This window comes from Rana temporaria, chromosome 1 (genome assembly GCF_905171775.1).
Source record: "Rana temporaria chromosome 1, aRanTem1.1, whole genome shotgun sequence".
Lineage (NCBI taxonomy): Eukaryota > Metazoa > Chordata > Amphibia > Anura > Ranidae > Rana > Rana temporaria.
This window is the reverse complement of record NC_053489.1, coordinates 572,622,479-572,642,521: the sequence shown is the minus strand read 5'-3', so window position 1 is coordinate 572,642,521 and position 20,043 is coordinate 572,622,479. Positions and strand designations below refer to the sequence as shown.

Sequence of the window (20,043 nt, the reverse complement as noted above, 5' to 3'; positions counted from 1 at the left end):
ATATTATCTAATTAAAAGCATTGTGCACTTTCAAATGTTTTTTTTGCATTAACTTGGTATCTGTGTAGTTGTATTCCCTTGTGGCATAGGGTTGTCTTACCTTGTAATGATGAGCTCACATGTTTTGGCTACAGTTGGTAGTGTTATGTCTGGCCCTATGTCCATGAATTTATTCACCTAGCTTGTCCCTATTCATCAAAGGGATAGGCAAATTTATGATCTGGGTCACAATATATGACTGTCCATTTCCTGTGTTTCCACTGTGTTGCAGCACAAATATGGTAGTGCTAATGTGATGGAAGACAGCATGGTGATCTTTATGTTATGTGTTCTATCTGTGTCCTATCAAATTACTGTGAAGTTCTCACCTAAAGAGCATAATACCGAAACCCAGGAATTGTGGGATATTTAGTTTTTTTACAGAAAGTGTCAGTTCTTAGATAGCATAGAAATTTGGTAGATACCGTATTTATCGGCGTATACCGCGCACTTTTTTGCCCTGAAAATCAGGGCAAAATCGTGGGTGCGTGGTATACGCTGATACCCGCTTTCCCGCGCCGAGTTTGAATACTGCGCCGACATATACCGAGCGCAGTACACTCGGGTATAGTCGGGCAGTCTCGGCTCCTTCCGCGCTCACGTCCTGGACGTACAGGACGTCAGCCCGAGAGTTGCCGAGCCTGCCCGACAATACACGAGTGTACTGCGCTCTGTATATGTCGGCGCAGTATTCAAACTCGGCGCGGGAAACGAGCGGGGAAGATGCGAGGACGCCGCAGAAGGATGCCGGACCCGACGAAGAGGACACCCGAAGCTGCAGACGGACGCCGGACCCGACGAGGCCGCTGATGGACGCCGCACAAGACACCAAAACTGTAAGTACAAAAAAAAATTTTCCACAGGAATCCGCTGCAACTTTAGGGGTGCGCGCTATACGCGGGAGCGCGCTATACCCCAATAAATACGGTAGTAATATACATATTAAAATAGCTATAGAGAAAGTCAGAGTCTTAGATTTGCATATACTGTATGGTAGAGTGGATGTTGTTCCATTCAACAAGGATTCATATGTTGTAATAAACTTTTTTAGAATATTCATATAATAAGATATAAGATGTTATATAAGTGTATACTTGTAAATAGAAGTGTAATATTTGACACCCTACAATTTCCAATATTAGTGATTTGAGTCATTTCAAAGTATGATGAACTCATTAGCCCAAAATAATAATTGTTTGAAGATATTATTTAATTTACCTTAAAGTGGTTCTTAAGCCTAAAGTTTTAGAATCACTAACCTCCCTTTATACCTACTGTGTTTAATTTAATTTAAATTGTGTATAATGCAGTAACAGGGTGTCATTTATTACTGCAAATATATACAATTTATCATAACCAGTACCTGTGCATTGTCTTTGTTTCCTTTCTAGATAACACCTGATCATAGGATTTCAGTTTAACTTTTGATGTAATTTTATATTATTAAAATAAAATGGATGGTAATATGATTTTCAAGTTTTGTAGGTCTGCATATATTTATAATTTGTTTATGTTTATATGTATTTTTTTAAATTTGTTTTGATATGTACTGTATATATAACCTTTGGGGAATTACATGTGATTCTCTTTTTTTTATGTTTTTATATATATATATATATATATATATATATATATATATATATATATATATATATATATATATATATATATATATATATACACACAGTATATATACATACATACATACATACACACACATTTTATTTGCATTTATTAGTCATATTTTTTTGCAATTCACATATGAAATGCATGCAACATAATTTAGCAATTTACATTTAGTTTGTGCATTTGTGCATTGTTATATATGTATACAGCCACAATAGGAAGCTCTTTCATGCAGGATTGCCCTTTTTTAATTCTAACCTTTTTAATTCTTACCGTATGTAATTTTAGTTCATAGATGATTTTTTTATTTAATAACTTTTATATATCTCTTGCTAGAGTTTATTCATTCTTTTTTTAAGGCTGAATAAGATAACATTTTATTTTATACATCCTTGCATGTATTCGCTGAGCATTTCTGATGTCACTGTTCCTTTAAATTGATGAATGCTGACATTACACACAGACCTCCAATCCCATAAGGGGAAACTCGTCGGGCGAAGTGTGTGTGTGTGATGTCATCACACACAGAGGTCTAGAAAGGAAGGCAGGTTGTGAGATACCGCGGCCGGCGTAAGTACAGCTTTCTTCTTTAATAAAGATGTTATATTGCACTATGAGGTTTTACCTGCATATATCTTATATATGCTGATGCGGAAATTGATTCTCTGATACCAAAAGTGCTAGTTCTCACAGTCCATTGCAGCCTGCCAAGGAATCACACCATTGGGAATTTATTGTCATTGGGAGCTTCTTGCCTGGAGTTTGAGTTTATGCTAGTTTAATCTCTGTAATTCGAATCAATTTCTTTTGGTAAGCGACCCCTTTTTTCCTTTCAAAGGAGCATGTTTACGCACCGAAGCACATTGAATGGAATTATTACATCACTGAGCAATTTATTCACCATCAATTGCACAAAGACTCTGTATTACATCAGGAGATTTTTGTGTTGAACTCCTATTATTAGGAGCCATTTATTGCTTACTTGTACTTTGTTTGCTTATTTTGCACTTATTTATAATTTCACATTTGACTTATTGCATCTATTCCCCAGTTTAGACAATTAAAGAGACAGCACACCTTTTTTCATTTAGATTAGTTATTGTTCCAGTGTCTGGGTTGCATGAGTTGCAGCAGTCCACTATATATCTGGTTTGAAGCTGAGCACAAGATTTTTTCTTACTTTATAACCATAGCAAGCTCCTTCCTATGGAGGCACACAAAGAAGAAGAGCTGAAAATGTTGCATTGGGCCCTAGAAGAGGAGGTTCTTGACTGCTCTGTGCAAAACCACTACACAGAACGGGTAAGTATAATGTGTTATTCTAAAAGGAAAAAAATGCCTTTACAAATGTGTTAATGTTTAGAAAACGTGTAATATTAATATGCTGTGTGTGTGTATATATATATATATATACAGGTCATTCTCAAAAAATTAGCATATTGTGATAAAGTTCATTATTTTCTGTAATGTACTGATAAACATTAGACTTTCATATATTTTAGATTCATTACACACAACTGAAGTAGTTCAAGCCTTTTATTGTTTTAATATTGATGATTTTGGCATACAGCTCATGAAAAAACAAAATTCCTATCTCAAAAAATTAGCATATCATGAAAAGGTTCTCTAAACGAGCTCTTAACCTAATCATCTGAATCAACTAATTAACTCTAAACACCTGCAAAAGATTCCTGAGGCTTTTAAAAACTCCCAGCCTGGTTCATTACTCCAAACCGCAATCATGGGTAAGACTGCCGACCTGACTGCTGTCCAGAAGGCCATCATTGACACCCTCAAGCAAGAGGGTAAGACACAGAAATAAATTTCTGAACGAATAGGCTGTTCCCAGAGTGCTGTATCAAGGCACCTCAGTGGGAAGTCTGTGGGAAGGAAAAAGTGTGGCAGAAAACGCTGCACAACGAGAAGAGGTGACCGGACCCTGAGGAAGATTGTGGAGAAGGACCGATTCCAGACCTTGGGGGACCTGCGGAAGCAGTGGACTGAGTCTAGAGTAGAAACACCCAGAGCCACAGTGTACAGGCGTGTGCAGGAAATGGGCTACAGGTGCCGCATTCCCCAGGTCAAGCCACTTTTGAACCAGAAACAGCGGCAGAAGCGCCTGACCTGGGCTACAGAGAAGCAACACTGGACTGTTGCTCAGTGGTCCAAAGTACTTTTTTTGGATGAAAGCAAATTTTGCATGTCATTCGGTAATCAAGGTGCCAGAGTCTGGAGGAAGACTGGGGAGAGGGAAATGCAAAAATGCCTGAAGTCCAGTGTCAAGTACCCACAGTCAGTGATGGTCTGGGGTGCCATGTCAGCTGCTGGTGTTGATCCACTGTGTTTTATCAAGGGCAGGGTGAATGCAGCTAACTATCAGGAGATTTTGGAGCACTTCATGCTTCCATCTGCTGAAAAGCTTTATGGAGATGAAGATTTCATTTTTCAGCACGACCTGGCACCTGCTCACAGTGCCAAAACCACTGGTAAATGGTTTACTGACCATGGAATTACTGTGCTCAATTGGCCTGCTCTCCTGACCTGAACCCCATAGAGAATCTGTGGGATATTGGGAAGAGAAAGTTGAGAGACGCAAGACCCAACACTCTGGATGAGCTTAAGGCCGCTACCGAAGCATCCTGGGCCTCCATAACACCTCAGCAGTGCCACAGGCTGATTTCCTCCATGCCACGCCGCATTGAAGCAGTCATTTCTGCAAAAGGATTCCCGACCAAGTATTGAGTGCATAACTGAACATAATTATTTGAAGGTTGACTTTTTTTTATTAAAAACACTTTTCTTTTATTGGTCGGATGAAATATGCAAATTTTTTGAGATAGGAATTTTGGGTTTTCATGAGCTGTATGCCAAAATCATCAATATTAAAACAATAAAAGGCTTGAACTATTTCAGTTGTGTGTAATGAATCTAAAATATATGAAAGTCTAATGTTTATCAGTACATTACAGAAAATAATGAACTTTATCACAATATGCTAATTTTTTGAGAATGACCTATATATATATATATATATATATATATATATATATATATATATATATATACACATTTTTTATTCTTACTCATTCTAGGCTGAAATTAAAAGAGAGAAAAAAGGGAGAGAAAGTACCTTTAATGTTCAAAGCTCACCTCAGGCTATGAAAATAATTCAACAAATGTACTTGTCATTACATGATTTACTAAAGGTATACGAAGCTTCACTTTGCAAAAAATACCCAATCACATGCAAGGAAAATACAAAAACTGCTTTTTTGCTTGCACATGATTAAATGATGGAAGTCAGCAGAGCTTCACCTTATTTACAAAGCCATTGAGCAAATGCCCTTGCATAGTCAATTGCTTACAAAGTGCATAGTCTATTTGTCTTTAGTCTATTTGTCTATTTGTCTTTAGTAAATTAATCCCATGGATTGTTTGTATAGTATTAGAATATTTGTATTTGTATAGTATTAGCATATAATAGCAGTAACCCTTTGTCCAAGCTAGTCATATATGGATCAAATTTGGATGGTTTATCAGGAACAAGCCACATTTTGACCCATGTACACAAGTTGATCTATCTATTGACTTGTGTACAACCAGCCTGCTGGGTTTTTTTTTCTGAATGATTAATGCCGCTGGCTATAGCCAGAAAAACACTGATCATTATAGTCTGTCACCGAGGAGCGATGCAAGTTGGGAAATCGACACATTTTTTTTCATTTAACCCGCTGGTTGAATGCAAACATTTTATATAATGTATAGCCTGCCTAATACTTGCATATTGTATTGTCATTTTAATGGGTGTGGGTATGTTTACAAATGCGTGAGGGGGTGGGTGGGTGCACCCTTATGCATAAATGTTTATCTATGTGCAAAGCTTACTGAGAGACATTTTTAGGCAATTGCAAACCACCTCCTGTAGCTTTATTGCTACAGGGTGGCTCGATTGTGCAGCACAAGAGGATCTGCAGGTCTGGGCCGGTGATTTATGGTTGGCACCCGGTGATCAGCTGAGCGAATGACAGAATAGAGCTCTGTGCAAATCAGACAGTAAAAACCAGCACATTGCTTAGTAAAGCAGTACACAGTATATACACTAAACATTGTTAGGCACACAGTTGACCCCTTGATTGCCCCTAAATGTTAACCCCTTCCCAGCCAGTGTCATTAGTATAGTGACAGTGTATATTATTAGCACTGATCACTGTATTAGTATCACTGGAGATGTCAGTGTTAGTTAGTCAGTTCCCCCTCAGTCAGTGTCAGATTTTCACCACACTTTCACAGTCCCATTATAAGTCGCTGATCACCGCCATTACTAGCATCAAATAAATAACAATTCCATATTATATACTATCATTTGTGGATGCTATAACTTTCATGTAAACCAATTAATATACCCTTAATTGTATTTTATTTTATTTACCAAACACATGTAGCAGAATACATTTTGACCTAAATTTATGAAAAAAAAACATTTTTTTTTTATATTTTTTATATTTTTATTGGATATAAATAAAAAATAAGAAACCCACTGGTGATCAAATACCACCAAAATAAATCTCTATTTTGGGGAAAAAGGTATATCAATTTTTTTTGGGTACAGTGTACATGCAATTGCCTGTTAAATTAGCACAATGCTGAATAGGAAAAAATGGGAAAAAATAGGAAAATTCTAAACCTATAACCAAAGACAAATTCCTTTGTATGCTGTACATATTTGACAAACAAAACTTTTTATGAGTCTGATTATTCTATGTATAAAGAGTCTGGCCATACACACAATGGTGTACGTTTAATAAACCGTGATAAGCCGAGATCATGATGATCACGGCTTATCACAGAGCATTGTCGGTTTAATAAACTGTGATAAGGAGCAGAGAACACATTCTCCACTTCACATCACAGCACATGGCTGTTTTGTCACAAACGGCCAGTTTAATAAACCGTGATCTGAAGATTTCACAGCTCTTCACCTGAAATATCTCCCTTCCAGATTCACCAGCTCAGAGGTGGAGAATCTGGGAGAGAAGCTGGTGTAATAAGAGGAAGAAGGCTTATGTCTTCCTAATTTCAACACCAGAGGGTTAAAAATGAATATTAACAACAATATACATGTGTATATAGATACTGTGTATATGTGTGTGTGCGCGCGTGTGTATGTGTATGTGTATGTATATATATATATATATATATATATATATATATATATATATATACTGTATATGTGTGTGTGTATGTGTATATATATATATATATATATATATATATATATATATATATATATACACACACACACACGTGTTATATAGATACTGTGGCCCAGATCCACGAAGAAGTTACGTTGGCGTATCTATTGATACGCCGCGTAACTTCTAGGATGCGCCAGCGTATCTTTGTTTTGTATCCACAAAACAAGATACGCCTGAAGCTGGGCTGGATCCAACTGACGTACGTCTTAGTACGCCGTCGGATCTAAGGTGCATATTTACGCTGGCCGCTAGGTGGTGCTTACGTTGATTTCCGCGTCGAGTATGCAAATTAGCTAGATACGCCAATCCACAAACGAACGTCCGCCGGCGCATTTTTTTACGTAAGGCTTTTTTCGGCGTAACGTTACCCCTGCTCTATGAGGCGTACGCAATGTTAAGTATGGACGTCGGGCCAGCGTTGAATTTTCCGTTGTTTACGTCGTTTGCGTAAAACGTTCGCAAATAGGGCTTTGCGTAAATTATGTTCACGTCGTCTAGGCATTGAGCGGGCGTAATTTAATTTGAAAATTGGACGCGATACTGAGCATGCGCGCGCATGCGCCGTACGAAAAAAGCGTCATTTACGTGGGGTCAAGCTTATTTTACATAAAACACGCCCCCTTGTTCCTCATTTGATTTAGGCGCACTTACGCCGGCAGATTTACGCTACGCCGCCGTAACTTTAGAGGCAAGTGCATTGTGAATACAGCACTTGCCTCTCAAAGTTGCGGCAGCGTAGCATTACTACGATACGCTACGCCCATGTAAAGATACGCCTATCTACGTGGATCTGGCCCTGTATGTGTATGTGTATGTGTATATATATATATATATATATATATATATATATATATATATATATACACACACACACACACATGTATGTATACACACATATATACAGTATTTATATATATGTATACACACACACACATATATACACAAACACATGAATATATATATTCATGTATTTGTGTATATATACATATATATAAATCTGGTATATATGTGTGTGTGTGTGTGTGTATATGTGTTATCACGTCTGAAAACATTAAGTACATGTTCTTTTAAACTTTAGTTTCACTTTTTGAATTCGGCTGCACCATAATCTCACAATATCTCACGAGATTACAGGCAGTCCACCCACTTTTACACAGATCTCGGCTGTTTTCGGAGAAAAAACTTCACCTTTGTTCACCATCTGAGAACTGAAGTTCTCAGTTTATTAAACCGGCTGCAGAGGAGATAATTTTCCTCCTGAGAACTGCCGTGAAGTGCCGTGAACTGAACTGAGAAAAAACGTCACAGTTTATTAAACGGACACCAATGTCCAATCACTGATATAAAGAGCATGAACAAAGTATTAGCATTTTTGAAAAAAGAATGATTGTACTTACCACTGTAAAATTCATTACTTTCAATATCCATATCGTCATTGCTAAGTTAACAATCATGGTAACCAATAACAAAAGGACAAAGAAGTATAAACACCTCTTCCGCCATCCGTAAATGCCCACTGGGTAAAATTGAGTGTTTTCAGTCCGTAGGTTATTTTGTTGTGTGGCCAAAATGTACTGTTCTCGTGTCATCTAAACCGATAAAAAGACAGAAAAATTAACAAATGTGCAGCAATACAAATTTATTTTGCATGTCAATACAAATTTATAGACTTTAAGAAGAATTTGAAAATATGTGGGGCTCTTTTGCACATCTTTACACACAAATTCCTGTTGATTTTGCTAAAAAGCTTTGCTATTGTATTCTGATGGCCGGACTCTTCCGCTGTCAGAATACGTTTGGCTGCAATGGCTGAACAAATGAAAGATTTCTAGCAGTCATGCTTGACAAAAGTTGATCTACTGATCGACTCATCTTTGCTGGACAGAGAGAGCCACACACACATCGAAACTTGGCAAGTCCATATTGACCCTGCCGAGTTTCCCTCTGTGTGTTCTCAGCTTTGAACTTTTGGCTATAAAAAGCAGTTTTGTAGGTGAAGAATCACTTATTTAGTAAATTAACATAATATATAAGTCAATATTAATATTGAAATGTTTTTCTGTCATTAAAAAATAAACTGCATAAAAAAAAAACACACACATACACTTTTGTGCCTTTTTTGTGAAAGGATTAATGATCAAATTTTCTTTGTGCAATCTTTAACAAGTAGAATAATTTGAGCACTGTTCACAATTCAGCAATGGGGAAAAATAAAGCCTAAGCAGATTGCTCTTTACACATTCTAATTATTGTTTCTAATACTGTGCTTCTTACAAACAAAGATTTCAAATGTGTGGTACTTAGCTGGGAATGCATTATTATGCACATCAAGCAAAGAGGCCGTACGCATTACATTTTGCACTGACCCGTACTTATTTTTGGCCTTCATTATTGAACTACTCATGCTTTTCAAGCAGATAACAATACATTGCATGCTGTGAACTTAATGAATTCCTTATTAGTACCTTTTTCTGTGCAAGTGAATTGACTGACACATTCATATATGTATTAACTCTTTCATAAATGGGATGGAAAAATTCTAAAAACTTGATAGCATAGTTATCTGATACAAAAAGAGAAAACAAATAGGTTCAAAGGGCTGTTTAACCTTCTGAAAGGAATGAATGCTTCTCTTGATTATTTCATTGGCAATAGCATAGTTCCTAGTTCTTCTACAACCCACTTAGAAGTTTTTGGGAGGTTCTTTGTGTGCCACCATTCCTCCTATTGTATTCTTCATAGTTTAACAAAAGCAAAGCAACATCCAACTGGGTGAGTGTGATCACTGTCATATGGTAGCCCAAGATTATCACCAGCCACTTGGAAAAAGTGACAGTCCTTATTTAAAAATGTAAACAGTCAATGGGGAATGCCTCCAGTCTCAGGTTCTTCATTCTTATATCACTGTTATCCTAAATGTGGGAAGTATGCCAGTTCTCCAGCCAATTGCCGATCCATTGCTCTTTTAAATTCCAATTGCAAAAACAATTACCAAAATCTTTTCTAACTGAGTACCTAAAATACTACCGTGCCTTATACACAAGGACCAGGTTTGGTTTGTTCTGGTAAGATGGTTGGGTGACAATACTCGATGCACTGTCTATTTAGTTGATGTAGTGATGAAATCTAAGAACCCGCTTTACTTTTAAGCCAGTATGCTCAAAAAGCTTTTAACAGGCTAAGCTGGCCCTACATGTTTGCCTTATTGCAACACTTGAGTTTCAGGGGACCTTGCTTTTAAGCTTTGTCCGCTCTATATTTATCCCCCTACGGCAAGTTAAATTACCTCATCACCTTTCCCTGTATTATTTGTTCTCGGTTTAGAACCCCTGGCAACTGCTATTAGATCCCATAAAGACATCTGAGGCATTAAAATAAATAATACTGAATATAAATGATCAATGTTTGCTGATGACATTTTGCTTACACTGACTAACCTCCATATATCCCTTCCAAATTTACACACTCTATTGGACACATTTAGTTCTCTTTCTGGTTATAAAATCAACACCATGAAAACGAAAGTCTTACATATTAATATACCTGCTGATCATCCCATTGCTTTTCAATCTAGCTATCTTTATCACTGGTGCTTGAATTCATTTAAATACTTAGGTGTACATATTACCCTCTCATTCCCTACATTATACCAGGCACATTTTATGTTTCAGGAGATTTGTAAATTGCTTAGACAATGGACTTATACTCCCAAATGTACTTTATTTATTTTAAACACGGCTTGTCCCTGTCCCTGCAGCCCAGTTACATAACTTATAATGATCTTTCATCAGCTTAATTTGGTGGGACAAGGCATATAGGATTCTTAACTCTGTACGTTTTGCCTTAAGATAGAGAGGAGAGCTTGGCTCACCCAACTTACTTAAGTATTATTATGCACACCTGTGCCATATTGACTTTACTCCTTCCCAATAGCTGGACTGAAATCGAGTTGGGCTATAGTTGCCTGATACATCCTACAGCCTTGAATTGGACTATAAGCACAACAGACTGTCAAGCTTCTTGTTATCCCCTTTCAGAACCTATGCTCTTTACTCTGCATATATGGCACAGGTGTGCACATAAATTCTATCTGAAATCGAAAGGGTTGATTTAATAAAACCAGAGAGTGCAAAATCTGTTGCCCCTCTTTACAGAAACCAATTAAGGTAGCCTCCAGTTTTCTTTTTGCCAAAGCTTAATGGAACAAGCTGAAGCTAAAAGCCGATTGGCTACCATGCACAGCTGCACCAAATCTTGCATGCACTAGTTTAAGTAAATCAACCCCATAGTGTTCTCCATTGATTAATATACTCAAAGTATCCCTGGACTCAAGCCGCTGTCTTCCAGCTAAAACATCTGGGTAATTTTGTAACCATCAAATTATGCTCTTTTTCAGAACCTCAATTTACTAAAAGACCCTGTTCTATTCTTATTTACAATTTCGGCATTATTTCTCCACCTTGGCACCCGCCTTAATTTTCGAGTGCCCAACCAGTTTTGAGAGTATTGTCTTTAAGACCCCTCAAAATTGAAATTGATCTCTATTTATAAGGTCACCTTTATATGATGAAGTGGGAGCGCACAATTACCTAACAAGATTGGGCAAAAATCTGGAACACAGTGGCTAGGTCCATGATGTGTTATTTTTAAATAAAACTCATTATGTTTTAGATGTCTCCCTCCCTGTAGATCATGTGCATTATTTACTTGGTCTACCAAGGTATCCCTAAATGCTAAAAAACATATCCACTCATATCCTAACGGCCATTAGGTGGCTGGTCCTTGTCCATTGATGGTCCACTTACTCCCCAACCCTAGATCAACTTAAATCAACTTAAATCTATCATTGCTGATATCAGATGAGTACCTGACGGCTACTATTCACAATCTAACTGGGCTTTTTTTTTATAAAATATGGCCCCCTTGGGACCAGTCCACCTATAGCAAATTTCCTCCCTTAAAGGATACTCCTTAACGCTAACCTATATTATGTCTCTTTATACAACGTATTGGTTTTGTTCCCATTGGTCTACTCTTTATACGTGTATGTATCATGCTTGTAATGTATTTTCTGTTGAGCCATCTCACTCTTGTATTCAATCATGATTCTAATGTTTGCAAGCCATAAGCTATGCTGTCTGACACATTTTACTGTGTATTTTCTGATTTCTTTTTATTTGACTTCACCTATGTCATTTTATTACTGAAATTTGGTATCCTATGGCATTGCCTTATTTTGTATACAACTTCTACCTATTTGCCCCTTTTGATTTTTAATTCATTTCATGTTTATGTTTATTTTCTTTCTTTTAACCACTTCAGTCCCAAAATAATTGGCTTCCTAATGATTGGGCCATTTTTTGCGATTCGCCACTGAGTCGATTTAACTGACAATTGCTTGGTCGTCGACGCTGTACCCAAACAAAATTTACGTCCTTTTTTCCCCACAAATAGAGCTTTCTTTTGATGGCATTTTATCACCTCTGCCGGTTTTTATTTTTTGTACTATAAACAAAAAAAAGCGACAATTTCGAAAAAAAAACACTATCTTTTTGCTATAATAAATATCCCACATTTTCTTTCAAAAAAACTATTTTTCCTCAGTTTAGGTCGATATGTATTCTTCTACATATTACGCTGTCCTGGGCTGGAAGATGCAGACAATTGTTCACATTTACTGTCTGCAGCCTTCAGCCCCCGTATCAGCTGATCAACCTCTCCCTGCTTGTTTTGGTTGTCTATTGTTGGCTACTGGAGGCTAGCATTCATATTTATCATAGAAACTCTTATGCCGTGTACACACGATCAGTTCGTCTGATGAAAACGGTCTGATGGAGTGTTTTCATTGAACAAACTGATCATGTGTGGGCCCCATCGGTTTTTTATCCATCGGTGAAAAAACTAGGAACTTGTTTTAAAATTAACTGATGGTTAAAAAACGATAGAAAAAAACGATCATCTGTGGGCATGTTCATCAGTTAAAAATCCATGCATGCTCAGAATCAAGTCGACGCATGCTTGGAAGCATTGAACTTCATTTTCTCAGCACGTCGTTGTGTTTTACGTCACCGTGTTCTGATACGATCGTTTTTTTTAACTGATTGTGTGTAGGCAAAGTCAGCTTCATCGGATATCTGATGAAAAAATCCATCAGACCGTTTTCATCGGATGAACCGATCGTGTGTGCATTAGAGTATTGATATTACTTTTGGCTAAAACAGAATAAAGTCTAAACCCAAAAGCAAAAGTGCTGAGATCCACACACAAGGAACAATAGGTAACCCTCTAGGTAGACAATAGAAAGGTAAACACAGCTGTGTTTACTACACCAATATCTGCTACACCCCAAAAAAATCTACCACCAACTCAGATTATCAACTTATTGCTAGAGTTTACCCTTAAAAAATTTCAAGGTATAATACAGTACAGTATGCTAAATGCACATTATTTTACCATATACAATTGCTATCAGATATAAGGTTTGGTACTTTACAAGCAATAATATTCTCATTGTCAGTTAATTTCCCACAGCTAAAAAAAGCAAAAAAAAAAAACAATCCACTTTCTTGTAGCTAAGTTTCATTGCCCTACACACAAATATTATGCCTTTAGTGGACACACCATTTAAATAAAAAAACAAAAACCTGTTGAACCTTTTCAACAAACCACTAAGACCACACTCTTTCAGTGTCTAATTAAACACATATGTACTCACCATAAAGCAAACTCAAACACTGGTTAGAGATAGAGCAAACAAATGTGTAGCGCTTTAAACAAATGAAATGACACCCAAATGAATAATAAGTGCATCAGTGAAAAAAATAAAACAATAATAACAATATTAGCCACTTGCTTACTGGGCACATATACCCCCTTCCTGCCCAGGCAAAATTTCAGCTTTCAGCACTGCGTCGCTTTAAATTAAAATTGCACGGCCGTGCGACGTGCCTCCCAAACAAAATTGACGTCCTTTTTTTCCCACAAATAGAGCTTTCTTTTGGTGGTATTTGATCACCTCTGCGTTCTCCAGAGCGACAATTTTGAAAAAAAAAACACAATAGTTTTTACTTTTTGCTATAATAAATATACCATTCTTTTTTTAAAAAAAAAAAAAAAATTCTCAGTTTAGGCCAATATGTATTCTACATATATTTGGTTAAAAAAAAATCGCAATAAGCGTATAGTGATTGGTTTGCGCACAAGTTATAGTGGCTACAAAATAGGGGATAGAATTCTGACATTTTTTGTATTATTTTTTTTTAATAGTAATACGGCGATCTGCGAATTTTGTCAGGACTGCGATATTGTGGCGGACACATCGGACACTTTTGACACATTTTTGGGACCATTCACATTAATACAGCGAACAGCGCTATACAAATGCATTGATTACTGTATAAATGTGACTGGCAGGGAAGGGGTTAACACTAGGGGGCGAGGAAGGGGTTAAATGTGTATCCTGGGAGTGATTCTTACTGTGGGGGGAGGGGACTGACTGGGGGAGGTGACAGATGCTGTGTCCCTATGTACAAAGGATACAGCATCTGTCTCCTCTCCCTGACAGGATGTGGAGCTCCACATCCCTGCTCTGTCATTGCTAATCGCGGGTACCTGGCGAGCATCGTGGCCGCCAGGCACACACATCGGCATCTCAGGGATGCGCCGGGTGCGTGCGCGCCCCCCAGTGGCCGGAGGACGCGAGGACGTCAAAAGACGTCCTCCCGGATTTATAGAGCCACCTGGAGGCCTTATTTTTACTATGGCCCGGGACTCAAGTAGTTAGAAAACATTGAATATTGTAAATCAAAGTCTCTTGTGAATGGGATGCTGATCAAAAAGAATTCAATGTGAATAGAAATGGTAGTACTCCCAATGTTCCAAGATGAAGTGCAATAAAGAAATCCACCACCGACCATTGAAAAGGAGGCTTACCAGAGGCAGTGAACCCTAATGAACATATGTCCAGAGGGTCAACTGAGCAGAATATGGGCCACTTGTGAAAAATGGATCCTCAGCTGTAGTTCCCAGGGAAGTGGCTCACACACCAATCCAAAAGGAGACCAAGGGAATGATTCAAGCAGATGGATGCTTCCAAAAAATACCCAATAAGGGCCAGGGAATAGAACGGAAATGATAGAATATTAAAAGAAAAGAGAAGGGCACATAGTGTAATACTAATTGTACAACGATTTTAATGTAGGTAAGAACACTTACATTTAAAAGCATAAAACAGCGCTTATCAAATGGTAAAAACGGCAGCAGTGGAGTTCCCTGACGTGTTTCGCAACAAAGTGCATCGTCTGGGGTCAATTGATATTGACCCCAGACAGTTAATTGTTGATATTGTACAATAAACACATTTACATGTTGAAATACCACAAAGTTACCACACAGTATTAAGTGTGAGAACTAGAATACAATTGCCTTAAAGCAAAACGATATTGGTCAAATTAAAAAAAAACTCTTTACAATTATAGCTAGCAACAGGAGCAATAATGAGAGAACGGGGAGATAAATAATAAATAGAAGGTGAGAAAAATAAACAGAAAAGAAAAAAAGAAAAATAAGTAGAAAGTATATGATAGATAAATAGATAGATAGAGCCACTAATATGAAATGTGGGCCAACCTGAATGTATCAATCAATATAGTTTCTTAAACGATAAGTAAAAATGTAAGATGTCTGTAAGTAGGTTTCCAGTAAGTAAGTAGTTCCAGTGGGGTAATCTGTTTCCAGTTTCTAGAAATGGAGTCTTGCTGCAATTAATAGATGAGTGAGTATTGTGTGAATATTTGAAGGTTGTGTATCAATGCCTACGTGGATATGGAGGCCTACAATATCAGTAACCTTGGATATCCAGAGAAAAACTGTGAAAAAAATATTGAGGTATTGGGCAGGTCCACCACATGTGAACCAGAGAGATCCTACAGCTCCACATTTCCTCCAAAATAAGATGGAATGGTGAGGGAAGATGCAGGCTAATTTATCTGGGGTATATTGCCATTTGTGGAGGATATTTTTGGCAAAATCCCAGGGCAAGATGCGTTTAGACAGCTTAAGAGGCAAAGTGCAAGTGTGCTGGTTAGTGCAAAGTGCCAGTGTGCTGGTTAAGTAGAAAATGTTTTAGCTTGTTCCCAAGCTTCCATGGTAGGAGTATTATACAATGGTTTGGACTTAAGGAGAAGTTGACAAACAAAGGAGAAATCCCTTTTGCAAGAAGAAGGAGCAAAACATGATAAAAAATCATAATAGGTTGGAGAGTAGATTATTAGTGCTTCCTTGATGACATTGAAATACATGTTGCATTTGAAGATACAAGGATTTGCTACTGAGTATAATGTGCTGAGATCTTGGAAGGACATCAGCTGAGCATTTTGATATATATGGCCAACAGGGTGTGAACCCTGGTTTGTGCCCAAGAGTGTAAGGAAAGTCTATCAATAACCAGTTCCAAGGATCAAAGTGGAATATGCAACAGTGCTTGGTGTGGGATAAACTAGATGGTCATTTTTAAGGGAAGTTAGATCTTAAAAGTAGCTGTAACATTTGTTTTTGCTTCCAGTGAGGCCTCGTACACACGACCAAGTTTCTAGGCAAAACCCAGCAAGAAACTTGCTGGGAGATATTTTTTTGCCGAGGAAACCGGTCGTGTGTACATTTTCGTCGAGGAAACTGTCGAGAAACTTGACGAGCCAAAAAGAGAGCATGTTCTCTATTTCCTTGACAGGAATGGAGAAAATTGGCTTGTCGAGTTTCTCGACGGCTTCACAAGGAACTCGACGAGCAAAATTATGTGTTTCGCCCGTTGAGTTCATCGGTCGTGTGTACGAGGCTTAAGTCTGTATCTGTGGGCAGTATCAGAGCAGGTAGAAAATGGAGTCATTGGCTGTTTGACACTTGAGGCATGGGTTATAAGACTATTTATATTGTGCTAACTGAATTGGAGTAAAATACGGTAGGTATGATGAAGTATAAATAGATGGGTGAGCTTATCTGTAGGTTTCAGGGAGACTAATTGGTGGCTGGTTTGAACCTATTCCCATATGTCATGATCATTAGGACCCAAACCGATCTCCCACACAATATGTCTATTAGAAGCCTGTTGTGGGGTACTGGAAGGCTGTGTAGAAATAATTGTTTGGGAGAAACCTTAATCAAAGCCACAACCAAATCATTATCTGTAAGCACAGGTTGCATGGTGCACAGTGACTGCATGTCTGATGCTGCGTACACACGATCAGCATTTCCAATGAAAAAAGTCAGATGGAAATTCCGATTGTGTGTGGGTCACATCTGACTTTTTTCTGTCGGTGTTTAGAAATGCAACATATTTATTTTTTTTCCGATGGAACTTCCAATCGTCTGTGTGGAACTCCAACAGAGAAAAAACATGCATGCTCAGAATCAAGTTGACGCATGCTCGGAAGCATTGAAATAAATTGTTCTCGGCTCATCGTAGTGTTTTACGTCACCGCGTTTTGGACAGTCAGAATTTGGTCTGACAGTGTGTATGCAAGACAGCTTGAACGGAATTCCAAAGAAAAATTCCATCGGATTTTAGACCATCAGAAATTCCGATCGTGTGTACGGGGCATCAGGTGAAGTTATTGGAAAAACAGAATTTGACAAATTGGGTTCCTCTATTTAAATTAGAAAAGGATATAAATATTAGTATTATAAGAGAGTCTAGGGGAGGAGTAGTACTGTCAGAGACCATAAGATTATTTAACTGTGGGCTTCAGCAGAGCCTTAGTGAAAAATATAAGAACTGTGCTGGGGTTTGTAGCGGTGATGTCATCAGACTGAAATCATCCGGCGTTTGTGTATTTGAATGCTTTTAAGGCCTTGACGCTTGTGAGAATGATTTAAACAATTTTTATAAACGGATCAGATCAGATTCTACTCACTATGGACCTTGCTTCCTTTTTTCCCGATTGATAGTGATTAATGAAAGGAGAGATGTCTCTGATGTGACAGAGTCCCTCTCTTGGGGACGAGTAGAGGTGTTACAGGGAGTCACTAGCCATGAAGATTGATTTAATCAGCCTTATTTGACCTTAGCTTCTGCAGGTCTGACAATCTGATAGGTGCATCTTAAAAGTGGAGGTGTTCACAGAACAAGTCACGGAAGCATGTGATAAGCAGAGAAGCAGGGGATTTGCTATTCATAGACAGACTTGTGCACTGTTATTTTTTATATGTGGATGGACTTATGAATTATGTAATTTATTGGAATATCACTAGGAGGATTTTATAGCGCAACAGTTAATATACATTTTTTAAGCATACCGAGGTATTGAGGGTATTTGTGAGTGCTGCTGTTGCATCCAGTTTTAGTTTCTTAACTTTTTGACTTTTTTTACTGTTTACTGTTTAACCTTTTTCCGACCGCTGCCAGTAGATATATGTCTGCAGAATGGCACAGCCACGCAAAGCAACCTACAGGTATATTGCTTTGTATTTGCCACCGTGCGGGCGCGGAACAGGGAGATGCCTGTGTAAACAAGGATTTCCCTATTCTGCCTTGTGACAGGACACTGATCTACTGCTCCCTGTAATCGGGGGCAGTGATCCATGTCGTTTCACTGGTAGCTCAGCCCCCTCACAGTTAGAATAACTCCCTAGGACACACTTAACCCCTTCCTCGCCCCCTAGTGGTTAATCCCTTCCCTGCCAGTGTCATTTACACAGTAATCAGTGCATTTTTATAGCACTGATCGCTGTATAAATGACAATGGTCCCGAAATAGCATCAAAGTGTCCGATGTGTCTGCCATAATGTCACAGTCACAATAAAATCGCCGCCATTACTAATAAAAAAATAATAATAAAAATGCCATAAAACTATCCCCTATTTTGTAGACGCTATAACTTTTGCGCAAACCAATCAATATACACTTATTGCGATTTTTTTTACCGGAAATATGTAGAATACATATCGGCCTAAACTGAGAAAAATGTATTTTTTATATTTTTGGGGGGATATTTATTATAGCAAAAAGTAAAAAATATTGCTTTTTTTAAAAATTGGCGCTCTTTTTTTTGTTTATAGCGCAAACAATTCAAACCGCAGAGGTGATCAAATACCACCAAAGGAAAACTCTATTTGTGGGAAAAAAAGGACGTCAATTTTGTTTGGGAGCCACGTCACATGACCCATCAATTGTCAGTTAAAGCGACACAGTGCAGAATTGCAAAAAGTGCTTTGGTCAGGAAGTTGGTAAATTATTCCGGGGCTGAAGTGGTTAACCACTTACGGACCGTCTGCCGCAGGAATACATCGATATTTTAAAGAGGAATATCGTTGTTATGGTAGCAGCTAGCTACCATAACCCCGGTATCCTCTTCTTCATCGGGCAGTCCTCTTTCAGATAAAAGTGGTCTCTGCGAGACCAAGGCAAACTTGCAAGACAAAGGCATGAGCTAGTATGCATCGCATACTAGCTCATTATGAAATACTTACCTTAAAACAAAGCTGTTGGAGCGGTCCCCACACAACAGCAGTGGAGCTTCTTCCGGATTTGTGGGCTCCGCTGTGATTGGCCGGAGCCCCAATGATGTCACTCCCATGCATGCGCATTGGAAGCCGCCCTTCATGACATGAGTTCAGAAGGAACGGCACCCATAGGCCGTAACTTCAGAGCACATACGCCAGTGATGTCACTGGCTGCATGTACTGGAATTATCTCCTAAGACCCCATTCACACCTAGGCGTTTTTACGCCTGTAGCGCTACGCCGCTGCCGCCAGAGGGCTGAAAACAGATGTCCCTCTATGGAGATGGTTCACATCTCCACGCCGAACGCCGGACGCCTGTCGCCTGCCGCGTGAAAAAAGGTCCCGGACCTTTTTTTCAGGCGTCTTCGAGCGTTCGGCTAGGAGATGGCAATCATCTCCATAGAGGGGGTCATCTTGGGGCACATCTAGGTGGACAATACCGGCGTTTTGTCGCCGCAAATCGCGGTACAAAACGCCGCTATTTTTACCGCGATTTGCGGCGACAAAACGCCGCGATTTCGTCCGCCTAGATGTGAATGCAGCCTTAACTTCACAGGTTTAAGAGATATTTTCAACACCTATAGACAAAAGTTTGCAGAGAAAATGTACTTCCTCTTTAACTCTCTG

The 20,043-nt window shown here is 38.4% G+C and overlaps 1 protein-coding gene across 3 annotated transcripts in view; it reads right to left on the bottom strand.

Moving 5' to 3' along the window:
* The window catches only part of SGCZ (sarcoglycan zeta), a 1,301,913-nt gene that overhangs the window by 441,243 nt on the left and 840,627 nt on the right, over window positions 1-20,043 (bottom strand). For all 3 annotated transcript variants that reach the window (XM_040334675.1, XM_040334676.1, XM_040334677.1), the window contains one exon: window positions 8,318-8,509. In XM_040334675.1, the coding sequence (XP_040190609.1) occupies window positions 8,318-8,509 (192 nt within the window). The remainder of the gene's footprint in view (window positions 1-8,317; window positions 8,510-20,043) is intronic.